Source organism: Brachycentrus maculatus, unplaced genomic scaffold (assembly GCF_059751285.1).
Source record: "Brachycentrus maculatus isolate JH-2025_06_01 unplaced genomic scaffold, ASM5975128v1 h1tg000277l, whole genome shotgun sequence".
In the NCBI taxonomy this organism is placed as follows: Eukaryota; Metazoa; Arthropoda; class Insecta; order Trichoptera; family Brachycentridae; genus Brachycentrus; species Brachycentrus maculatus.
Genome location: NW_028281028.1, coordinates 588,194 through 611,092, shown reverse-complemented (window position 1 = coordinate 611,092; position 22,899 = coordinate 588,194). Strand labels below are relative to the sequence as shown.

At 35.1% G+C, this 22,899-nt stretch overlaps 1 protein-coding gene across 1 annotated transcript; it reads left to right on the top strand.

Moving 5' to 3' along the window:
• Positions 1-6,131: 6,131 nt before the first annotated feature.
• On the top strand, positions 6,132-22,531 carry LOC148305212 (open rectifier potassium channel protein 1-like; the record flags this gene model as incomplete). The annotated part of the gene is made up of 5 exons (XM_088267064.1): positions 6,132-6,308; positions 8,050-8,171; positions 15,738-15,978; positions 17,358-17,617; positions 18,302-22,531. Coding segments are annotated over 5 exons (2,162 nt in total), but the record flags the coding sequence as incomplete, so codon positions are not given.
• Positions 22,532-22,899: the final 368 nt, after the last annotated feature.

Sequence of the window (22,899 nt, the reverse complement as noted above, 5' to 3'; positions counted from 1 at the left end):
ATATATTTATATATATATATATATATATATATATATATATATATTATATATATATATATATATATATATATATATATATATATATATATATATATATATATATATATATATATATATATATATATATATATATATATATATACATATATATATATTAATATATATATATATATATATATATATATATATATATATATATATATATATATATATATATATATATATATATATATATATATATATATATATATATATATTTATATGTGTTTTTTATAATTCTAAATACTTAAATATAAACTCATGTAAAATGTACTGGATATAATTTACCTGAATATTTAGTGGTCGTTAAAAATATAAACAGCGTCGGAAAAGTGCATGTTCTGACGTCATTTATGACGTCGTCATTACTAATGCACGATTTGGGGAAATGTTCTCAAAAAGTACACAGTAACAGCTTGACTAATGGTCACGTGGACACAAATAAACCCCGGAGGTTCGAGAGCAATCAGGACCTCTGACATTACAGAACGTGCGTTTATATTGAAATAGTTCGCGTGTGGATATCACGAAACTAGAATTTTCTTGTGAAAGAGAGATATCCTTGGAAAGCTATCGACAAGCACATAGCATAATAAAAATACTATCAAAACTTTACAACATTTTGAGTGTGTCCAAATACTTGTCACAAAATCTGGATTATCTCCAATTACAGGAGTTTTTTTTGACATCTCATCAAAGATGAAGAAGAATATGAATAGGACCTCACATACTAATATAAGAGTTTCTGCTTAGTAAAAAGCTTCTTTACATCTCAGCAATAGACGTCTCTAGTGATTGAAGAATAAGGTTTCTAAATTGGTTCATATGTATAGAACTTCCAAGAATTTGAGTGGTGTGGTTGGCAATAATAGGTATAATTGGTGAATGTTACACGTGTGTGAAGTGATCACTTAAATCAGCCTGTGACGGTCGTCAGCCCCGTAAATGCCCCGTAAATATTATTCTTCATCTATGTTGAGATGTCAAAAAATAATATAAATCTAGATAAATTAAAATCTCCCAAATGACGTGTAGGGGAAAGGGGGCACATTCAGCTTATTTTTAGTTTCTATTTTTATTTGAAAAGTATAAATATTTTTTGAGTAAAATTTTACTGTAAATTGAGTTTGAACTATTACACATCTACCATATGTAAATAAGTATATTTTTATATTTTTATACATTCAGCGTAAAATAACGTTCTGAAAAATAAATGGAAAATTGCTGAATGTGCCCGCTATTTTTCCATTCCATTTAGTACCTATATCAATTGGAAATTGACTTCTACGAATATATTACCATTCGATTTGATGTGATTTTCACGAATATATGTGCGGATTATACATGATAATCGTGTGATGGTAATGAAATTTCTTTGATGTCTTCGACAATGCCACCGTATTCACGATATACACAGTAGTGTACTACCACCAAAAAAACACCATTTTGTTTTATAAATGTTTGATATTCATGAAAACGTGATTTATTTTTAATTTAATCAGAAGATTAAAGCCCGATATACGGTAAATCGCAACTGAATTTCATTCAAATCCGGCTAATATTTTAGTAACAGAATTCAGTCAAACAAATTCACCCGTGAACTACAACATATGTACATATTTATTGCGTTGATATTTACGCCGCGAATACCTAAGCGACTTATACAAAGACATGGACTGCTCGACATATGAGAAGCTGAAGAGGACTTCCGAAAATGGGAGAGAATGGCGAAAGAGATGTCATATGTTGCTACAGACCAAACCGCAGGATTGCGACCAGAGAGAAAGAGATTTACGCCAATATACTAGTATACTGGATAATTCAGTAAACGCAAAAAACTGGGTACATTTGCCGGTAATTAAAAATGTATCAATTCATGTTCAAAATAAACAAATACTAATGTCACAACATTTCGAGTGTGTCTAAATACTTGTTCATAAATCAGGGTTTCTACACATACTTACTTTTTACATTTTTGACATCTTTATATAGATGTAAAAGGATATGGAAGTCTCGGTATTTACAAGGCTTATGAACTACATATATTATATGTTATGGGCTGGTTCATGGACTAATCATAGGCTGAACCAGCCCATGACAGCTCGTAAGCTCCGTAAAATACCCAGACTTCCATATCGTTCTTCATCTATGTTGAGATGTCAACATGTGTAAAATAGTTCTCTGGTATTAGAAATTCATAGAATCAAAGACACCTTTGTAACATAACATCATACAAAACTGCCCTTTTTGTTTTTTTAATACTTTTTTGTACTTTTTTGCTACTTTTCTTTCTGATCCTTAATTGAACCGAATGGTGCATAGGGCACTGCATTGTGCAAAATGTTATCAATAAATACTTATGTTCAATTCTTCTGGATGTCTGTGATATATTTTTTTTATATCTACCCTCCCTAACATTTAATATCCTTCTTGCTAAAATAAACTATCTAAACAAAACTAAACTATCTAAAATAAAAATCTAGTGAAATAATCCTTTATTTTTACTTGTTCACAAAATCTGGATTATCTCCAATTACAGGAGTTATTTTTATATTATTTTTTGACATCTCATCAAAGATGAAGAAGAATATGGAAGTCTGGGGATTTACGGGGCTGACGACCGTCATAGGCTGGTTTAAGTGATCACTTTATACACGTGTAACATTCACCAATTCTACCCATTATTGACAACCGCACTATTCAAGTTCTTGGAAGTTCTATATATATGAACCAATTTTGAAACATTTTTCTTGAATCTCTAGAACTTCATTAGAGACATCTATTGGTGAGATGTAAATAAGCTTTTTATTGAGCACAAACTTTTTATTAGTATATGAGGTCCGAATCCTGGATTATAATCACACACATGAGAAACGCCAGAAAATGTCATTTTAATTTTTATTATTTAAGCTTATAATTTAATCCAGGATTCTGACCTCACATACTAATAATTACTTTAGGAAAATTTTCAACTACTTCACAATCGACAATCCTTGATGCTATGTCAAGGATTTTAAAAGATGTTTACAATAGAAAAGTTCTATACATAAAGGGTATTGTTTTGTTTTGAGTCTTTTTACAATGAATGTTGACATTGACCGTCTAACAAGGACTAATCTACGTGCTTAGTACGTGCATTGTGCACTGAATATCGAATCAATCTATTCACCCGTCCACCGGCTCACTGTGCGAGTTTTTGTTAAGCTACCATTTTGTTTTTAAAATGTTTGATATGCATGAAAACGTGATTTAATTTAAATTTAAACATTACTTATTATTTTTGACATCTCATTAAAGATGAAGAAGAATATGGAAGTCTGGGCATTTACGGGGCTGACGACCGTCATAGGCTGGTTTAAGTGATCACTTTACACACGTGTAACATTCACCAATTCTACCCATTATTGACAACCACACTACTCAAATTCTTGGAAGTTCTGTATATATGAACCAGTTTAGAAACCTTGTTCTTGAATCAATAGAACTTCACTAGAGACATCTATTGGTGAGATGTAAAGAAGCTATTTATTAAGCAGAAACTCTTATATTAAACCAGCCTATGACGGTCGTCAGCCCCGTAAATGCCCAGACTTCCATATTCTTCTTCATCTTTGATGAGATGTCAAAAATAATATGAAAATAACTCCTGTAATTGGAGATAATCCAGATTTTGTGAACAAGTATTTGGACACACTCAAAATGTTGTAAACATTACTTGGTAAATACCAATATTTCTTAAAATCTATCGTTACACCTGTTTCGATGCATTCAGAATCATTAACAAACATCATTTCGTTCATTCCTTTCAACAACGTCAAATATTAAAAATCGTCTACTATATCGCTGTTATAGTAGCAGTGTGGATTCGTTACTGTGACGTCATTCGTTTCCAACTTACGAAAACAACGCTATCAAGAAGTGCGAATTTTGCAAAAGAAAATGATGAATGAAAATATTGATTATATCGGCTGTCAAAAACACAAAACGAGACACAATCGTTTATAGGTTGAGTAAGTAAAATTTGATATTCCTCCTGAGTGATAATACCCTATTGCATAATGAATCAAGAAATATTTATTTTCAATTGATCTGGGTGTTTGTGATGTATTATTCACATTTACATTCCCTATCCTACTTTACAATTCTATAATCTTTGAAACCTAGTTCATAGGGTCTGTCAGGAAGCCTATATACTTCTATATCAGATTCGGAAATGCGGTTGGGACAAAAAAAAATACACAAACATGTTAGATGAGAAAGATGTATATCGTTCACTCCTTTCAAGAACGTCGTAAATTAAAAAAAAAACTTGATTTTTCGGAAGAACGCTTTTTAAGTTTAAAAATATAATACAATATATTAAAAATAAATATCAAGCCACTTACTGAACATTTTACTGTGCAACAAATCTTTTAAGGTAAAACCTGATGGTTTTTTCTCCATTTGAAAAATATTTAGTATATTTAAAAAAAAAATTAAACAATACTTTTCTTAAAAATGCAAAAACAACCCTTTCTGCCCTGTAGCGGGTAAATATTATGTTAAATATATGCCGCTTTTGCTCGGATATAGTACATTTTCCGGACATTCCGAAAACATGCACAACTGAAAATGGACTTTTTTTGAAATATGACGTTATTGAAAGGAGTGAGCGATATGTTATGATTAGTATGTTGTCCGCCTCCGTAGTGTAATGGTCAGCATGCTCAGCTACCGTCCTGGAGGTCCCAGGTTCGATTCCCAGGGGGGTTCAATAAATATAAGTGATTTTTTCACTCTAATATTTATTCAATATTACACTGGATTGGTACTTGAAGTGGAGGGCTGATCACCTTTCCTTCACTGCGATAACACTGCGTTTATATGAAGCAGTGCCCTATGCACCATTGGGGTGCGGTAAGGATTTTATTATTATTCATATAATACCTTTATTTCTTAAAATCTATTGTGATACGTGTTTAACCCTTTGCGGTCCTATGTCGAATGTCATTCGACATTTTTTTTCAGTTTCAGTCAGTTTAGTGTTAAAATACTAGCAAACATATTTTTTTCACTCGTATTTAGTGTGCGGTATACTGGGAAGAGGATTCAATGATTTTTATAAACACTAGAATTTGTAACTTTCTACCTGAGAATGATACAAAAGGTTTGCTTTGGGGGCTGGCTCGGTACCCGTCACTCGGATGTCCGGCTACCGGCATTAGTGACACTCGACCCGTACGCATGTGAGCAGCAGTGATGACGATTCCATCCACAATAGCCCACGTGTATGGAAAAATGTTACGCTCAACGAAAACTTCCTGGAGGTATGAAAGAAACCCGATACATTTGCGTCACTTACGAGAGAAAGCCCGGTCTTTGCATCGGTGACTGTTTTCACCGATATCATACATTAGAAGTCTATAAAATGTAATAATAAGAGACAAGATTGTATACATTCAAAATAAAAATAATTTTTTAACACTAGTGTAGTTTTATTTTTTAAAAAAATTGGATGTATTGTTTTACCCTGTGCTGTAAATCTATTGTGGACCTGATGGAATTTTTTAAATGTTTTTTATGGACCGGAAAGGGTTATATATAAGAAAAACTAAAAACTAACTAACCATCACGCCGCTTCCCCGCAGGGGTAGGCAGAGAGAACAGAGCGCCACACTACTCTGTTCTTTCAAACATTCTTCGCCTCTTCCACGTTCATGCATCTCCTCATACATATCCGCCGATTGTTACGACTCCTAACCTGACCACTTTCAAGTATTTGGCATACCTGATAGTGCCATGTTTTTCTCGGTCTTCCTCTGCTTCTTTTCCCACTAACATTCGCCTCATAAATTTGTTTTACCGTTCTTTCCTCACTCATTCGTTCTACATGTCCAAACCATCTCAACACACCTTTCTTAATTTTATCGATAATGCTTATCTCAGCCTTACATTCTTTCCTTATTTCATCATTAGAACATCTATCAAACATCGTTTTGCCACACATTCGTCTGAGGGATCGCATTTGATTGTGTCATCAATATATTGAAATTGAGTGGAATATAAAATAAACCCATTTGGAAGAGACAATAATACTTATATGTATTTTCCAGGACTAATCCTTAAGTACTATCATTCGCATGACAACACAGCGCAGCAGGACATCATCGGGAAGTTGGCGCAGTACTGCGGGAAGGAGATGACCAACATAACAGAAGCAGAGGAAGTGGCTCCAGTGTGGGACTTCTACCACTCCTTCTTCTTCTCCTACACCGTCGTCAGCACAATAGGTGATACTTCCTTTTACTTAGAAGTCAGAAATACTTCTCCACACAAATCCAAGGCTTGGTCAAGTGATAACCAGAAGTAAAAATAGGAAACCATGGATATCTTGAAATATTTTAAATTTCTTTACAACATTTTGAGTGTGTCCAAATACTTGTTAACAAATCTGGATTATCTGATAATCCAGATTTGTGAACAAGTATTTGGACACACTCAAAATGTAGTGAATAAATTAACTAGTCAAATTATAAGCTAAAATAGTACACATGAAAATTATGTTTTCTGGCGTTTCACATGTACATCATTATTTCTGTATCATATTTCGCTCACTCCTTTCAAGAACGTCATAAATCAAAAATCGTTAATTTTCAGTTGTGCATGTTTTCGGAATGCCCAGAAAATGTACTATATCCCAGCAAAAGAGGCATATTTTTAACTTAATATTTACCCGCTACAGGGCAGAAAGTGTTGTTTTTGCTTTTTGAAGAAAAGGTATCGTTAAATTATTTTATGAAATATACTAAATATTTTTCAAATGGAGAAAAGACCTTCAGGTATTACCTTAAAAGATCTGTTGCACAGTAAAAAGTTCAATAAGTGGCTTGATATTTATTTTTAATACATTGTGTTATATTTTTAAACTTTAAAAACGTTCTCTTGAAAAATCAAGTTTTTTTTATTTATGACGTTCTTGAAAGGAGCGAGCGATTTATACATATTACTTCTTATTGCAGTTTATTTATTAAGAATATACTCAACATTTCGAGTGTGTCCAAATACTTGTTCACAAATCGGGATTATCTCCAATTATAAATAATTTAAACTGGTCAAATTATAAGCCAATATAATAAAAATGAAAACCATATTTTCTGGCGTTTCTCATGTATGTGAATATAATCTAGGATACCTCACATCTTAATAACAGAGTCTGCTCAATAAAAAGCTTATTTTCATCTCATCAATAGATGTCTTTAGTGAAGTTCTAGTGATTCCAGAACAAAGTTTCGAAATTGGATCATGTATATAGAACTTCCAAGAATTTGAGTAGTGTGGTTTTCAATCATGGGTAGAATTGGTGAATGTTACACGTGTGTAAAGTGATTACTTAAACCAGCCTATGACGGTCGTCAGCCCCATAAATGCCCAGACTTCCATATTCTTAGACTTCATCTTTGATGAGATGTTTAAAAATGAAATGAAATTTAATTTCATTAATTGATACGGCAGTTACTTTGTAGTAATATCTATATATTTAAATATATTATTAACTATCGTTGTTAATTTAAATTTCACTCGATAAATACCACTATTTCTTGAAATATATCGTAACACGCGTTATGATGCATTCTGCCTCATTATCAAACACCATGTGAAAAGCTGCATAAGTCGAAATTTAAGTGTAAAAAGTGATCACCAAAACCAGCCTGAGACATCCATATTCTTCTTCATCTATAAAAAGATAACAATTTTTTTTAAACAAAAGTATGAAGGCGGGATAATCGATGGCCCGCAACTTAATTTTCTTTAAACCTCGGTAACTTTAATGTTAAATGGCCCTCTTGAACATTTTTCGTTTTTTTAGTTGGTCACTTTCTCCTGTACGACAACGATATATTCATAAAAAAAAAATATTTCCAATATACATATATTCCATAAAAAATGTGTGCAGACAGCTCGTCTGGCTTCTCGCGCAACCGGTCGCATTCTGAATTTGTACTTAACCTAACTCAATCACCCATTTTGCAGGATATGGAAATTTGGCACCCACCACATCACTGGGACGAATCCTGATGATATTCTATGCAATCTTTGGTGTCCCGATGAATGGAATACTGTTCGCAAATCTCGGATTTTACTTTGGCTCCACGGTAAGAACGGTATTTTCTGTTAACAAACATACTTTCAAATAAAATTTTATAAAACTAATCATCATACCGCCTCACCGGAAGAGTAGGCAGAGAGAGTAGAGCGCCACACCAATCTGTCTTTGCAAACAATCTTCGCATTATGTATCTTCTTATACTACGAATTTTAGACCATAATATACCATAACATTCTAAGCCTCACCTGCGTAAGACCGATCTTAACATGCGGCACGGAAACAAGAGCTGACACCAAAAGCCTTCTTAGGACATCCGAAATGAAGACTCCACGACCCATTGCAGGCCTAACACTTCGCGACAGAGTTAGAAACTCTGAAATAAGAAAAATCTGCGATGTTGAAGATGTTGTGCGATGGGGAAGAGAAAGAAGACGTTTCTGGGGAAATCATGTGGGAAGAGCGAGTTCGGATGGAGTGGTGAGGATAGCAGCGGACAGCAGCATAAGCGGGATCAGACCCCCAGGAAGACCACCTAAACCATGGAGAGATAGCTGGTCTTCCACCTCCCAGGAGCGGACCGGAGAATGACAGGACTTAGTCCTAAAAACAGAAGAAGAAGAACATTCTAAGACTACGCCTAAGTATTTGAAATACTTGATCGTGTCAAGTTTTTTTTCTGTCTTCCTCTGCTTCTGTTACTAACCACATTCGCCTCGTAAATACGTTTTAATGTTCTTTCTTCACTCATATGATTCACATGCCCAAACCATCTTTATTTTATCTTAACACACCTTGATTTATCTTAACACACCTTTCTAATTTTATCGATAATGCTTATCTCAGCCTCGCATTATTTCCTTATGTCACCATTCGATCATATATCATAAATCTTTTTGGCCTACATTCATAAGAGCTTGCATTTCGACTGCATTCAGTCTACTTTCATCCTTATTTTGCCAACTCTATGCTTCACTTCCATATATTAGCGTTGGAACCAGGACTTAAATGTGCACTGTCAGTTTTGTTTTCGTTGAAATGGTTTTATTTGCTATTACTAATTTCATCCTTATCTTGCATAAAGAGCAATGAAGCGAAGGATAGTGTTTATCATCAGTTCCTTTAAATTGAGGTTGTGAAAAGTTTTAAACAGAAAATCAGCTACTAATCAGCTTAAATCAGAAAGAAGTTGTTGTTCATCCGTCAAAACAAACGTGAAATCAGAATATTATAACACCATCTAGACCAGAGGTGTCTAACTCAAAAGACACCAAGGGCCGCACAAAGTATTTTCGGTACCCCGGTGGGCCCCACCGAAAAATCATAAAACCTCATTTTTATTTTTATCTTACTTTAGTGAATAATTTATTATGAAAGACAGTCATATGAGGTACAGTATATCCAACTCAATGATTTTGTAAATGACTATCATATCGCTCACTCCTTCCAACAACGTCGTATATCAAAAATCGTCAATTTTCAGTTGTGCATTTTTTCGGAATGCCCAGAAAGTGTACTATATCTCAGCAAAAGCGGCATATTTTTAACTTAATATTTACCCGCACAGGGCAGAAAGTGTTGTTTTTGCATTTTGAAGAAAAGGTATTGTTTAATTATTTGATTAAATATACTAAATACTTTTCAAATGGAGTAAAAAAACCTTCAGGTTTTACCTATAAAGTTCTGTTGCACAGTAAGAAGTTCAATGATGACTTGATTTATTTTTAATACATTTTATTATATTCTTAAACTATAAAAACGATCTCCTAAAAAATCAAGTTTTTTTTATATATGACGTTGTTGAAAGGAGTGAGCGATATGTTCCCGTACAAAAAAATGATTTCAATGAAGAATTTAAATAAATGAAAAATATAACCGCGGGTATCCGAGGACTGCAAAAAAATATTCTCAGGCCTCGAGTTTGACATGCCTGATCTAGACAATAATAATTTTGGCTTTTATTTCAAAACAATCATTAAATACAATCATTAATATAAGAACACTTACTATGATAAGATTATAGGTAGGCACTTAGAAAATAACATCTCCGCCAGGTAGGCACTCGTAGATCCAGATAACTTTTATATAACGTTTATATCTTTGAAGTGATTTACACTTTATACGATACGAAATCAATCTGGAGAATTTTAAGAATTGGTAACACTAATACTATTATAGTATTTTTGTAAATCTTTCAGATAAGACACTCAGTTTTTATTATGTTCGGGTACATGTCGCTCACTCCTTTCAAGAACGTCATAAACCAAAAATCGATAATTTTTAGTTATACATGTTATCGGAATGCCCGGAAAATGTACCATATCCCAGAAAAAGAGGCATATTTTTAACATAATATTTACCCGCTACAGGGCAAAAAAGTTTTTTTTGCATTTTGAAGAAAATGTATTGTTTATTTTTTTTTAAGCATACCAAATATTTTTCAAATGGAGAAAAAAAATTAGGTTTTACCTAAAAATATCTGTTGCACAGTAAAAAGTTCAATAAGTGGCTTGATATTTATTTTTAATACATTGTGTAATATTTTTAAACTTTAAAAACGTTCTCCTGAAAAATCAAGTTTTTTGATTTATGACGTTTTTGAAAGGAGTGAGCGATGTATCGACGCAATATAACATACTTTCGCAATTGGAGCATTTTGCTATGAAATAATGAGTACATAGTAATTTTTGACAAAACAAAGTTTTTTATTTGTTTTTTATTTATTTATTTATTAGGGTTAACAACAGCAACATATGTAAAACAAAACACTAAAAGATATATGTTAAGCAAGCCAATTATAGTCATAGGCGGGTTTAAGTGATCACTTTACACACAGGTAACATATTCCAGACTACCATATTCTTCTTGATCTTTGATGAGATGTCAAAAGATAACTCCTATAATTGGAGATAATCCAGATTTGTAGACAAGTATTTGGACACACTCAAAATGTTGTCTAGAAGTTTTAATAATTTAAGTAGTGTGGTTGTCAATCATGGGTAGAATTGGTGAATGTTACATGTGTGTATTATTTAAACCAGCCTATGACGGTCGTTAGCCCTGTAAATGCCCAGACTTTTCTTGTTCTTCTTCATACATGTTGAGATGTCACATAAAAATGTAAAAAATAACCCATTATTGACAACCACAATACTCAAATTCTTGAAAGTTCTTTATATACGATCAAATTCCAAACATTGTTCTTGAATCACTAGAACTTCACTAGAGACGTCTATTGGTGACATGAAAAAAAGCTTTTTATTGAGCAGAAACTCTTATATTAGTATATGAGGTCCGAATCCTGGATTATAATCACACACATGAGAAACGCCAGAAAATATCATTTTCATTTTTATTATTTTAGCTTATAATTTGACCAGTTAATTAATTTATAATTGGAGATATCCAGATTTGTGAACAAGTATTGGGACACACTCAAAATGTTCTAAGTATATTCTTAATAAATAAACTGCAATAAGAAGTAATATGTATAAATATCATAGAGAAATAATATTTAACTAACTAACTAACCATCACGCCGCTTCCCCGCAGGTGTAGGCAGAAAGAATCGAACGCCACACCACTCTGTCTTTGCAAATATTCTTTGCCTCTTCTACATTCATGCATCTCCTCATACATACCCGACGATTATTACGACTCCTGACCCGGCCGCTTTCAAGTATTTGACATACCTGATTGTGCCAAGTTTTCCTCGGTCGTCCTCTGCTTCTTTTTTCAACTACATTCGCCTCATAGATTTGTTTAGCCGTTCTTTCTTCACTCATACTCTCCACATGTCCAAACCATCTCAACACACGTTTCTTAATTTTATCGATAATGCTTATCTCAGCCTTACATTCTTTCCTTATTTCATCATTCGAATATCTATCAAACATCGTTTTGCCACACATTCGTCTGAGGGATCGCATTTTGACTGCATTCAGTCTGCTTTCATCCTTCTTTTGCCAACTCCATGCTTCGCTTCCATACATAAGGGTTGGAACCAGAACTTCATTGTGTACTGCCAGTTTAGCTTCCGCTGATAGGTTTTTATTTGCTAAAACTGATTTTAGTGCACCATTCACTCTGTTCCCAGCATTCACTCTCCTTTCTATGTCTTTATCAATCTTTCCATCCCTAGAAAAATATTTTGTTTTATGTGTGAAATAATATTTAGTTTTCCATAATGATATAAAATGGCTAATACTATCTTATTGATGATAAGCTGGCTGATTTTAGAACCGATTTGTCTCATATTATTGCTAAATTAAGTTGACAAGATGTCATATCAATTGATTAAATTTGAAGACTCTATAATCAATATTTAATAATTACTTCATACATTAATTAATTTTACTACTTGACAAATATTTTAATATTTTTGATTGATGTTTTGGTTATTATATCAAACGTTTTTAAACAACGATAGAATGTGTCTTAATCATAAAACATAAACATTTACACTTAAACCAGCCTATGACGGTCGTCAACCCTGTTAATGCCCTGACTTCCATATTCTTCTTCATCTTTGTTGAGATGTCAAAAAAAAATAACATGAAGAATATATATATACTTGTATGTACATATCGCTCACTCCTTTCAAGAACGTCATAAATCAAAAAACTTGATTTTTCAGGAGAACGTTTTTAAAGTTTAATAATATAATGCAATGTATTAAAAATAAATATCAAGCAACTTATTGAACTTTTTATTGTGCAACAAATCTTTTTAGGTAAAACCTGAAGGTTTTTTCTCCATTTGAAAAATATTAAGTATATTTAAAAAAATAATTAAATAATATCTTTTCTTCAAAATGCAAAAACAACACTTTCTGCCCTGTAGCGGGTAAATATTAAGTTAAAAATATGCCTCTTTTGCTGGGATATAGTACATTTTCTGGGCATTCCGAAAACACGCACAGCTGAAATTAACAATTTTTGATTTATGACGTTCTTGAAAGGAGTGAGCGATATGTGTTTTTATTTGTACATATGTATGAGGGTCTGTACAAATGTATAAATTTGTAACTATGTAATTGCCCCAAAACGAGTTTTATATAAGACTCATGGGAATTTTAATTTTTTGATTTTAAATAAAATACGTAATAAAATATCAACTATAATATCTTCTGTAGTATTATATCTTCATTAACAATATTTTTTTTATTTTTTTTAAATATATGTTTTTGGTAATGCATCAATTATCCGAAAAAAATAAAATCCATGTAAGTCTTAGTTGTATATTTCATGACAAATATGACGAATGACGTAATTCGTCATTCATATCCTACATCATACTGTTAATTTAATGCCATACTTACATGTTGATTAAAACATTATTTTTCAATTATAAAATCAGTGCATATCATGTTCTTAAATAAACATATTTTGAATATTGAAAGTTATGACTGTGGTAAATCAGTATCTTCAGATCACATGGTTCTGTTTCTAAGAAAACTTTTTCGTTAATTAAAAAAAAATAAGTTAAAATAATTGATTGCGATCTGATCACTATCGTAAATATTATATCTTTGATGTTTTATTGATTTATTAAATATGTTTTAATATAGTTATCATGTTATTGGTGATTTGTTACGTCTAGACTTAAAAAAGGAGCCGGCTTTGAGGTAGCAACGTATTATTTAAGAGAATATATTTTGGACGGAGAAAATATAAATAGGATAAATAACGGAATATGATTTTGATTTGGTAAGGGAATGTAATTAACTATGAGTATTTTAATGTTTTAGAATTTAATAAACCCTGATGATGACAGGGTTCTTGTCGAAACCGGTTGGTTAAAGTGTACTAATAAAAAAATAAAAAGAGTGGTTAAAACAAAGTTGTTTAATTTTATAAAGTTTATAAAATGTGCCATAAAGTTGATGTGTGGCATTTTTAGTCTGGCCGAAAATTCAGTTGCGATAAAGATAAAAGTAAATTATTATTTTTTTAAATAAATATTGTTTAACGAATTGCAACGAATATACCTGAAGCTTGAAGTCACGGTCAGCTCAGGTATCGGGCCATTGTCTGTAAAGGACCCACGGGGTCGAGCCAGACGGATGGAAATTTCCATGCCAGGGGTCGACCTGGCAACTATCTTCCCCTTCCTCTAGGCGTTTTTATGGCCCTCAGCCCAGAGACGATCCTCGGGCCCGATTGCAAAAAGTCGGCGTTCGGAGCCCCTTGCGGCCGGACGTGTTGCCTCGTGAGCTCCCCGGTTTTAAACCGGGGAGGCTAAGTTTAAATAAAAAGTCGGTGTCCTTAGCCCCTTGCGGCTGGACGTGTTGCTTCGTGAGCTCCCCGGTTTGAAACCGGGGAGGTAAAGTTAAAATAAAATTAAATTGTTGTTGTTGTTCAAACTAAACTAAACTAAGTTGTCAAGTGTAAGTGAATGTTGTGAAGTGACAACGGGGCGGTGCATCATTGTGGCTGATTGCCGGCCTCTTGCGGACCGTCAGGAGGACGCTCCGCAGCGCATCACGTAGGTGACCTGGGGCGAGTCATCCGGTATTTCCTCTTCGATACGCGGATTACGCCCAGCGCCTCGACGTGATCGCCGCTCTTCTCTCTCCCGCCGGCCGCCTCATCAGCACAAGGGATGTCACACCGCCCACGTGTTGGGCCACTTTCGCGGCCTCGCGCACGGCCCCTTGCGCCCCCCCTTCCGCGGGCCTGTCTCCAGGAAACCTTGGGCGCGTCGTCCTGCCGACGCCGCCCCGCGAGTGTTAGTGTCGTCGATGTGACATTAAGTGGTTTAGATATAAGGTAATTTTTAAGCGTTAATTAAGTCAGTTATAATTATGTTTAGTGTAGGTTAAGTTATATATAAAGGACAATTAGTTTTTAAGAGTGTCTAGTTTTAAGGTTATACTGGTGGGTTTTTTTGTTGTTGTGTTTCAAATATAAATAGATGAAAATTGAAGTGTCATAGAGTTTCAATTAATCCTGGCCTACTTGACCCCTGCCTCCAGCGTCCCTTTTTCTCCGTTTTTCCTTTAAAAGATCTTACTGCTGCTGAGGCGGGTGTGTCAAAGTATCTGCGAAAAACATTCAAGAAAAGAATAGGATTTTATTTTTTGGCTTAAAATTTTATTTAGTTTTTTATTTATATTTTTACTTATATTTCTTATCAGTACTTCTATACGAAGTTGAATTGTGGATCCTCAAGATCAGCATTATGAACTGATTAGAGGCATTCGAAATGTGGCTACATCGTAGAATGCTACGCATTCTATGGACTGATATGGTCAGCAACGCAAATATGCTCCAAAGAGCAAGAGCAGGGACAGTTGCTGACTGGTATCAAGGTCTGGATGGTGTCCTATCTGGGGCATGTGCTTAGAGGAGAGAAGTACGAGCTATTGTACCTTGTTATAAAAGTCAAAATATAAGGTCGAAGAAGTATATGTAGAAGACAGATCTCCTTGCTCCGGAATATATGAGATTAGACGGGAATCAGGACCGTCGAGGCACTGTTTAGAGCTGCCCAAGACAAGGATAATTACTCTCAAGTGATAGTCGACATCAGAGAGACTTGACATGACACGCACAAAAGAAGAAGCACAGACCAATACAACTCCAATCTAACAAACACAATTTTCTTGTTATAGTTCCGCGGTCTCTACACCAGATACAAGAATAAAAATCCTTCATCAGGCTCCAACATCGACTACCAGTTCCGTCGGATTGGCCTGGTGGGACAGATTGCTCTGTACCTCATTCCTGGGATCCTGTTCTTCATTTTCCTACCTGCTTTTCTCTTTGTCATATTCGAGGGTTGGGACTACACCTTGGCTGTCTACTACGCCTTCGTAACCCTCACAACAATAGGTTTTGGAGACTATGTCGCAGGTAAGTCCTATGAAACATGTTTCTGTCATGATGTTACTAATTAGTTGACCTGACTTTTGACATGATCATACTGTGTTAGTATGATGATGAAGTGGTTCATGTTTTATGCTGTTTACGATGTAAATTGGTGATTGGAAATCAATTAATATTATATCATTTTATGAAAATCTGTTACCAACTCGTAAAAAGGTCAAATAAAATACGGAATAACATAATCCGACTTTCACACAGTACTTTCACTTGATTTCATCCAGAAAGCCAAAAATGAAAAATTTGCAGCAAAACTTGTATTTCTCAAAACAATTTAATTACATTACTTGTATTTTTTTTGACGTATCTATTTACACAGTCAGAGCGTGGTATATTTTCGTTAATAAAATAGAATATATTATTATAATATTTGAAATTTTATGGCAACAATTTTATATTAGGTTTTCAAATACCATTTCTGATTTTTATATCAATTAAAACAGTCGGTGCCACGATACTGCTTCAGTTTTTCTTTTTTAATATTTATTAGTCGCTTTAGAAAATTCTTGCCTGTTATGTACAACGATTTATAGCATATTTAGTTATTTATATTTTACATTATTTTACATTATATTTAACATTAAATTTTACACATCCACTATCGTTTTCATGTCTTAAAAATGATAGGGGATGTGTATAGTTCGTAATAAATGAATAAGATAAACAAACAATCAAGATTTGTCACATAGCTCATTTATTTGTCTCATTCGTCCTGTCATATTTTCTAAATAAGACACCACTAAATCTGATAGTGTCCGCCTCCGTAGTGTAATGATCAGCACGCTCGGCTACCGTTCTGGAGGTCCCGGGTTTGATTCCCAGGGGGGTCAAATAAATATGAGTGATTTTTTCACTCTAATATTTAATCAATATTATCCTGGACTGGCGCCTAAAGCGGGGGGCTGATCACCTTCCTTCGTGTGTTAACGATCAAGATAACACTGTGTTTATATAACGCAGTGCCCTATGCACCATTGGGGTGCAGATAAGGGTTTGAATTGAAGAAAAATCTGATAGATCTTTATGTCCAATTGCCTCATCAATTTTTGTCAACTGCCTACTTTCTTTTGAACATAGTATCCAATTTAAATGTTTCTTTTTCAAAAATTTAAGATACCCACACCACATCTCGGCTGTCCAAACTCAAAACACAGTAAGGAACATTTTTTTTGTAGTAGGTTTTTTTTGCATTTTTGGACTAAGTAGATTCTACTAAGTCCAAAAAACATACTACAATAAAAATGTCCCTTACTGTGTTTTAAGTTTGGACAGCCGATCTTGTGATGACGTCTCATCACTGCTATAGTTAGAAGTTGCAGATATACTCATATACAAAGTTTAACTTTCAGGTATTACGGATAAAGGGTATGGGCCTTACTTCTGGGCCTATAAGATCTTCCTCATATTCTGGATAACCTTCGGCCTGGGCTACTTGGTGATGGTCATCGGATTCCTCACCCAGGGACTCCGCTCCAAGAGGATGCAGGAACTGGAGCACAAGGTGGCGCAGAATCTGAAGGAAACACACACCAAGATATGGCACGGGGTCACCAAGGATGTCAGCTACCTGAGGAAGATACTCAACGAAGTTTACATGATGAGATTCAAGGTAAATTTTTTATTTTTTAATATTTTTAAAATGTATTTTTATTAGTAACTTAGTATATAATTTTTTTTACAATTTTTGTTATATATCTAAACAATATTCCTAGGGTTCAATATATTTTACACGGTACCTTCCCAAAAAAGAGACAAGCTCTTGTGCTTGTAGAGAGGGAGTTATCTGATTTTTTTTTTCGATAATTTTTTATTATTTATTGTATTGCCGGTGTGTGCTTATTGTATATGATATGTGCATGTTTATTGTGTCTTATCGCACAACTTGAGATGAAACATGTATCGTTTTTTCATACAAAAGAATATTATATGGAAGTGTGTGCATCCCAGGGCTTACGATGACGGTCAAGTTGTGACACATATAAATTACGAATTGTTAAAATGAACAAATTACGAATGAGTTTTTTCTACTGTATGTTATTTTTATGTATAATATACATATTTTAATGAACCTTGTGTGTTGTTCTACTGGTTTACCTACTCTATGAATTGTGTGTGTGTATTTAAACGAAAATATGCAGAAATTTCATAGTTGTTGCGAGCAGATCTTTAATAAACTTCCTATAATACGTCAACTGTTGTTCTAAACCAATTCCAAACATGCCCTTTTAATAGAGTATGTATGTATTATATCACTTCTGGGATATTAAAATAAAACTCTTGTTTCATGTTACAGCCCGTGTACAATGATGAGACTCCTCCTCCAAGGCTACACCGCAGTTCCAGCTGTCCCTCTCTATCTCTGTACTCCCAGAGCACTACCCCTCGCGTGGCACGGCGCAGAGCCATGTCGGAAGCCTTCGGCCCGACAGACTTGCAGAGAGTGCAATCTGACAGCGACCTTCTCGCTATTGACAGGCAGAAGACCTTCGCTCCAACTAGCATGGTACAGCCGGCGGAACTTCTCGCTAGAGTCGTGGATGCTCTCGGCACTTTACAGAACGAAGATGATAGCTTCATGGAAGAGGGCTTCCACGGATTCAGCGATGAGGAAATCCTCGCCAGCGAGAAGGCCAGCTCCACGTGGAGCATAGCCGGCGAGAAGATATACGCCCAACCTCCTCCTATCTTCAGAACGAGAGCAGTCAGCGAAATCGGAGTACCCGTGACGTTGCAAGACGACAAGTTCCCCAATGGAGATTGGAACGGTTCCAACCTGAGGTTGAACGTCATGAAGACGCGAAATTCCAAACTATCAGTGCCCAATATATCGACAATCTCGCGACAAAGTATTTCAGTATTTTCCGATCAGTCAGGTTCTCCGAAAAATCTGCTGTCTAAATTGAATCCGTTTAAGAAACAGACTCCAACGCTGACGGACGACGAAAAGGATAGGATAATGGCGCTGACTTCGGATAGAATGACTCCCGAGGATTATTTGAAAAGAACATCAAGAGGAAGGGTGAGCATGGCGCCGATACCGGCTGCTTCTCAACAGCGGTACCTGAACAACACGAGAGGTGGAAGACTGAGTCGAATTTCTTTACCATTGGAGAGTGCGGACGTTTTAGAGCAAACGACGGTTGCCGATTTGATCAGAGCCCTGGAGGCGCTACACGCTGGATCCCCGTCTCAGCCAAGGAGGAAGATGGGAACCGCGAGTCTGACTCCTCCGAAACAGGGAACTCCTCCGATGTTAGTACAACCTTCCGGGAGTCCCCGGGAGAGACGGTTTTCTATATTTCAAGGTCCTGGGAATGTAGGGACTCGACGTCAGTCGACGGCCATCCCTGCGCTGGCACGGCGCCGCGCGTCCTTGATGCCGAGCGCCGCCTACTCGCCTTCGCAGCGGCGCGGGTCTCTCCTGCAGCCGCCGCCCTACTCGGCCGTGGAGGGCCCCCGCCGGCGGCTCGCAGCCCCGCGCCGCCAGTCCCTGTGGGGCGCCGCATCCCCTCTGCCTTCGCCCTCGCCGCGCCCTCGACGCCCTCGGTTCCCACCAAGCATCTCCGAGAGCGGCCCCGCAGAACGCACGAGACACGAGAGTCTCACGGATATTCAAATAGACGATTTGGGCAGATCGCACTCCATGGATTCGTAAATTATATTTAGCAAATTCATATATAATTCTTCTTCTTTGTCTTATTCCTCATTACTGAGGGTTATGACCATTGTCTATGCAATGACTCTACTCCAGTTATTCTTTGACTGCGCTGCACGTAGCGCTCCAACCACCGAGATGCCTGCTGCTGGCTTAACTTGATCGGTACATCGTGTGGGGATCTTCCTCTCCCTCTCTTCCCCTCCAGGCTACTGATCACAACCAGTTGTTCCAGGCTATCCTCATTGCTACGCGCAACGTGTTCAAAGAACTGAAGAATCCATCATGTACAGACAGACATTGACCAAAGTCAAATCATCCAAGTTCTTGGCGAATGGACATGAATAATATAAACATAAAAAAAAAACTTTAATCGCGAATAAACATTTTTGTGTTATTTTTAAGTTCACCGTTTTATGTATTCGTAGATGTACTTATTAACTGTAGATACTATGGTTTATGGTACTAATTATTTGGAATTGATATTACAGTAGATTTAGTTTACAATCTAAAAAGGGTAATGAAACCTAAAAGTTTCTAAAAATGTATTGAATATGACACCTAGCTTAAGGTCTGTGCAAATCGAATGTGAAGAACTCCAGAACTAATGACGAATAAGCTTTTTCATGGCGTATTAATAATTTTTATCTTTATAAAATAATGATTTTGAACATAAACATAAAAATTTCAATCATAAAACTGATTTTAAATTGTACATGGTTTTCATCAAATGGAGTATAGTATATTTGATTCTGACTTGTAATACCCCTAAGTTTAAACAAATGTATTATTATTAACACATTGTAGTCGGGCGCTTCGAACAACAGACTCTAGCCTATAGCGGACATTTTTCGCAATTAGCGCAAAAATATATCGCTTTCTTAAAATTGACACAATTTCTAAACCAAATAATATTTTCGATTGAAATTTTCAAAGAATCATATATGACATTTGATCATCAAAAATAAATTATAATGATAATTTTTAATTAAGTATTCCGTATTTCACAATTTAAGAAGCATTGTAAACTCTAAAAAATAGTCTTCCCCTCCGAGGTATCATTCCCTATACAATGCTAATATATTCAAATAATAAAATACCAAACACTAAACAAAACAGTGCGAGCGGTATGAAAAATAGTCCAATACGTGAAATGACTCAAACTAAAAACTGGAGATTGAGATCGCATAAAAACTCTAGATTTCTGGGGATGCCTTTACAAGCGACACACTAGCCAATCCGGACAAGACATCTCAAATAACGTCAACAGACTGTCGCCTAGCACCCAGGTAGCAGATTACCCTTCAACGCGTTTTATTTCACGCTGATAACAAACCCGTATATTGCCGTTTCCCGCCGATAACCGACAGTTGACAAAAACGGCATTTGCCGTGTCCCGCAGTTGACCGACAGTCCGCGAAAAACGGCAAATGCCGTGTCCCGACGACAATGTGTTAATTAACAGTTTAAACTCTCGACAACCATAACAAAATCACTTGTAAACAAGTAAAAATTCAAAATAATTTAAAAAATCTAAAAACATCAACAATCGCCCTTGAGTTGGTATGTTATGAAAATGGCGCTTTATAAATTATCCAAAATTAGAAATATTTATTTCTTTTATTTAAATTTTAAAGTATGTTAGCTTTTTTATATCTCAAAATGAGTGCTCGAACGTCGAATGGAAATGTTACGGGAATTTTTGGAAATATTAGAAATACTATTTAGGTAATTTATTCATATTTAAAAGAACCAATTAAATTGTGATTATGTAGCCATATGTAGCAATAATTTGTCAGATTATTTATTTATATTATGTCTCTTTGTCTGTGTTTAGAATTAAGTAGCAAAATTTAGTCAATGCATCAGAAGGTTGTAAAAGAAATATGCGTGAGAAATTCGTGCATTAGAAGTTAAACTTTTTTAAGATCTAAATACATGGCACAATTTTGACCAAACTTTGATATTTAGATTAGGGATTCTTTGTTAAAAGAAGAAGACATCTGAAGAACTCTGGAAAGAACTAATAAGTGATGTTTGGATATTACTTCGTTTGTTACAAATCCCTAAATAACAAAAAATATGGAAAGAATTGCTAGTTCTCAAGTAGTATAATCAACATTTGTACAAAATAATTGACAATAAAATAAATAAATACGTAACAGAAACTTCTAAATCATTAATTTCATTTATTTTTACTAATGAACTGTATAAAGAGTGGTCAAATTGCTTGATCGATTTATTTGTTCCTTTATCCCTTGTCCTCTTCCAGTGGTGCAAAGGGCACTCCATCAGATAATGAGAGATTCCACAGAATAAAGGGCACCATCGTAATCATTGTATGGTGTTTTTTGTCTCTTCTTCTTCTTCTTCATCTTGTTGTAGGCCTTGTGGCCTGTTTTTAAGAGGGATTGGCCTCCTGCGATGTCGGTTCCCAGCTATCGACCCATCTCTTTGGTGGTCTGCCCGAGAGTCGTCTACCATAGAGTTGGCCGTACAGTGCGATGTGGGGGAGTCTGGATGGTTCCATTCTCCTCACATGCGCATACCATTGTCTCCTTCGTTGCCTTCCCCACCTAACGACATCTTCGATCTCGCATATTTCCCTGATCCTGGCGTTTCTTATTTTGTTTATTTTTATTATCTCGAAGACTCTTGCCTGATATGCTTCTTGGAGTCTTCATTTTTGACACTCTAAGCGCATTTTTTGTGACAACGGTGTCCGTTCTTCTTTCGATTCCATACGTCATGATGTGTCAGTGTTTTATGTCAAAAAAGGAATATATTTTTTATGTTTAATATTTTAAAAAATTATATGTATTTTTTGTAATATTTATTTTCAGGTGGGTGTAGATTTCAGTCATTAAATGTTTTGTTTTTGTAATTCTTACTTTAATATCATTTCAATGTTAACCCTTTTTACTTTGTTTTACCATCCTTAGTGAAGGGAAGCACAGCATGATGTCACGAATGCTTAAAAGCGTCTTAAAGACGCTTATAAGCATTATATTTGCTCACTTTTGGTAGAGCATTAACCTCCCTACACATACAAACGTACGTGATACCATTCCGCGATAACCCGTATGACCTACGTGAGAAAAGATATCTGTTCAAAAATATTAAATGCGTACCGGATACACTGACAAATTTTTGTCAGGTTTCATACCTGACAATATTTTGTGACAACATATGTAGTGATTTTTTTGCTTGTTTATAAAAAATATACCTGAAAATAA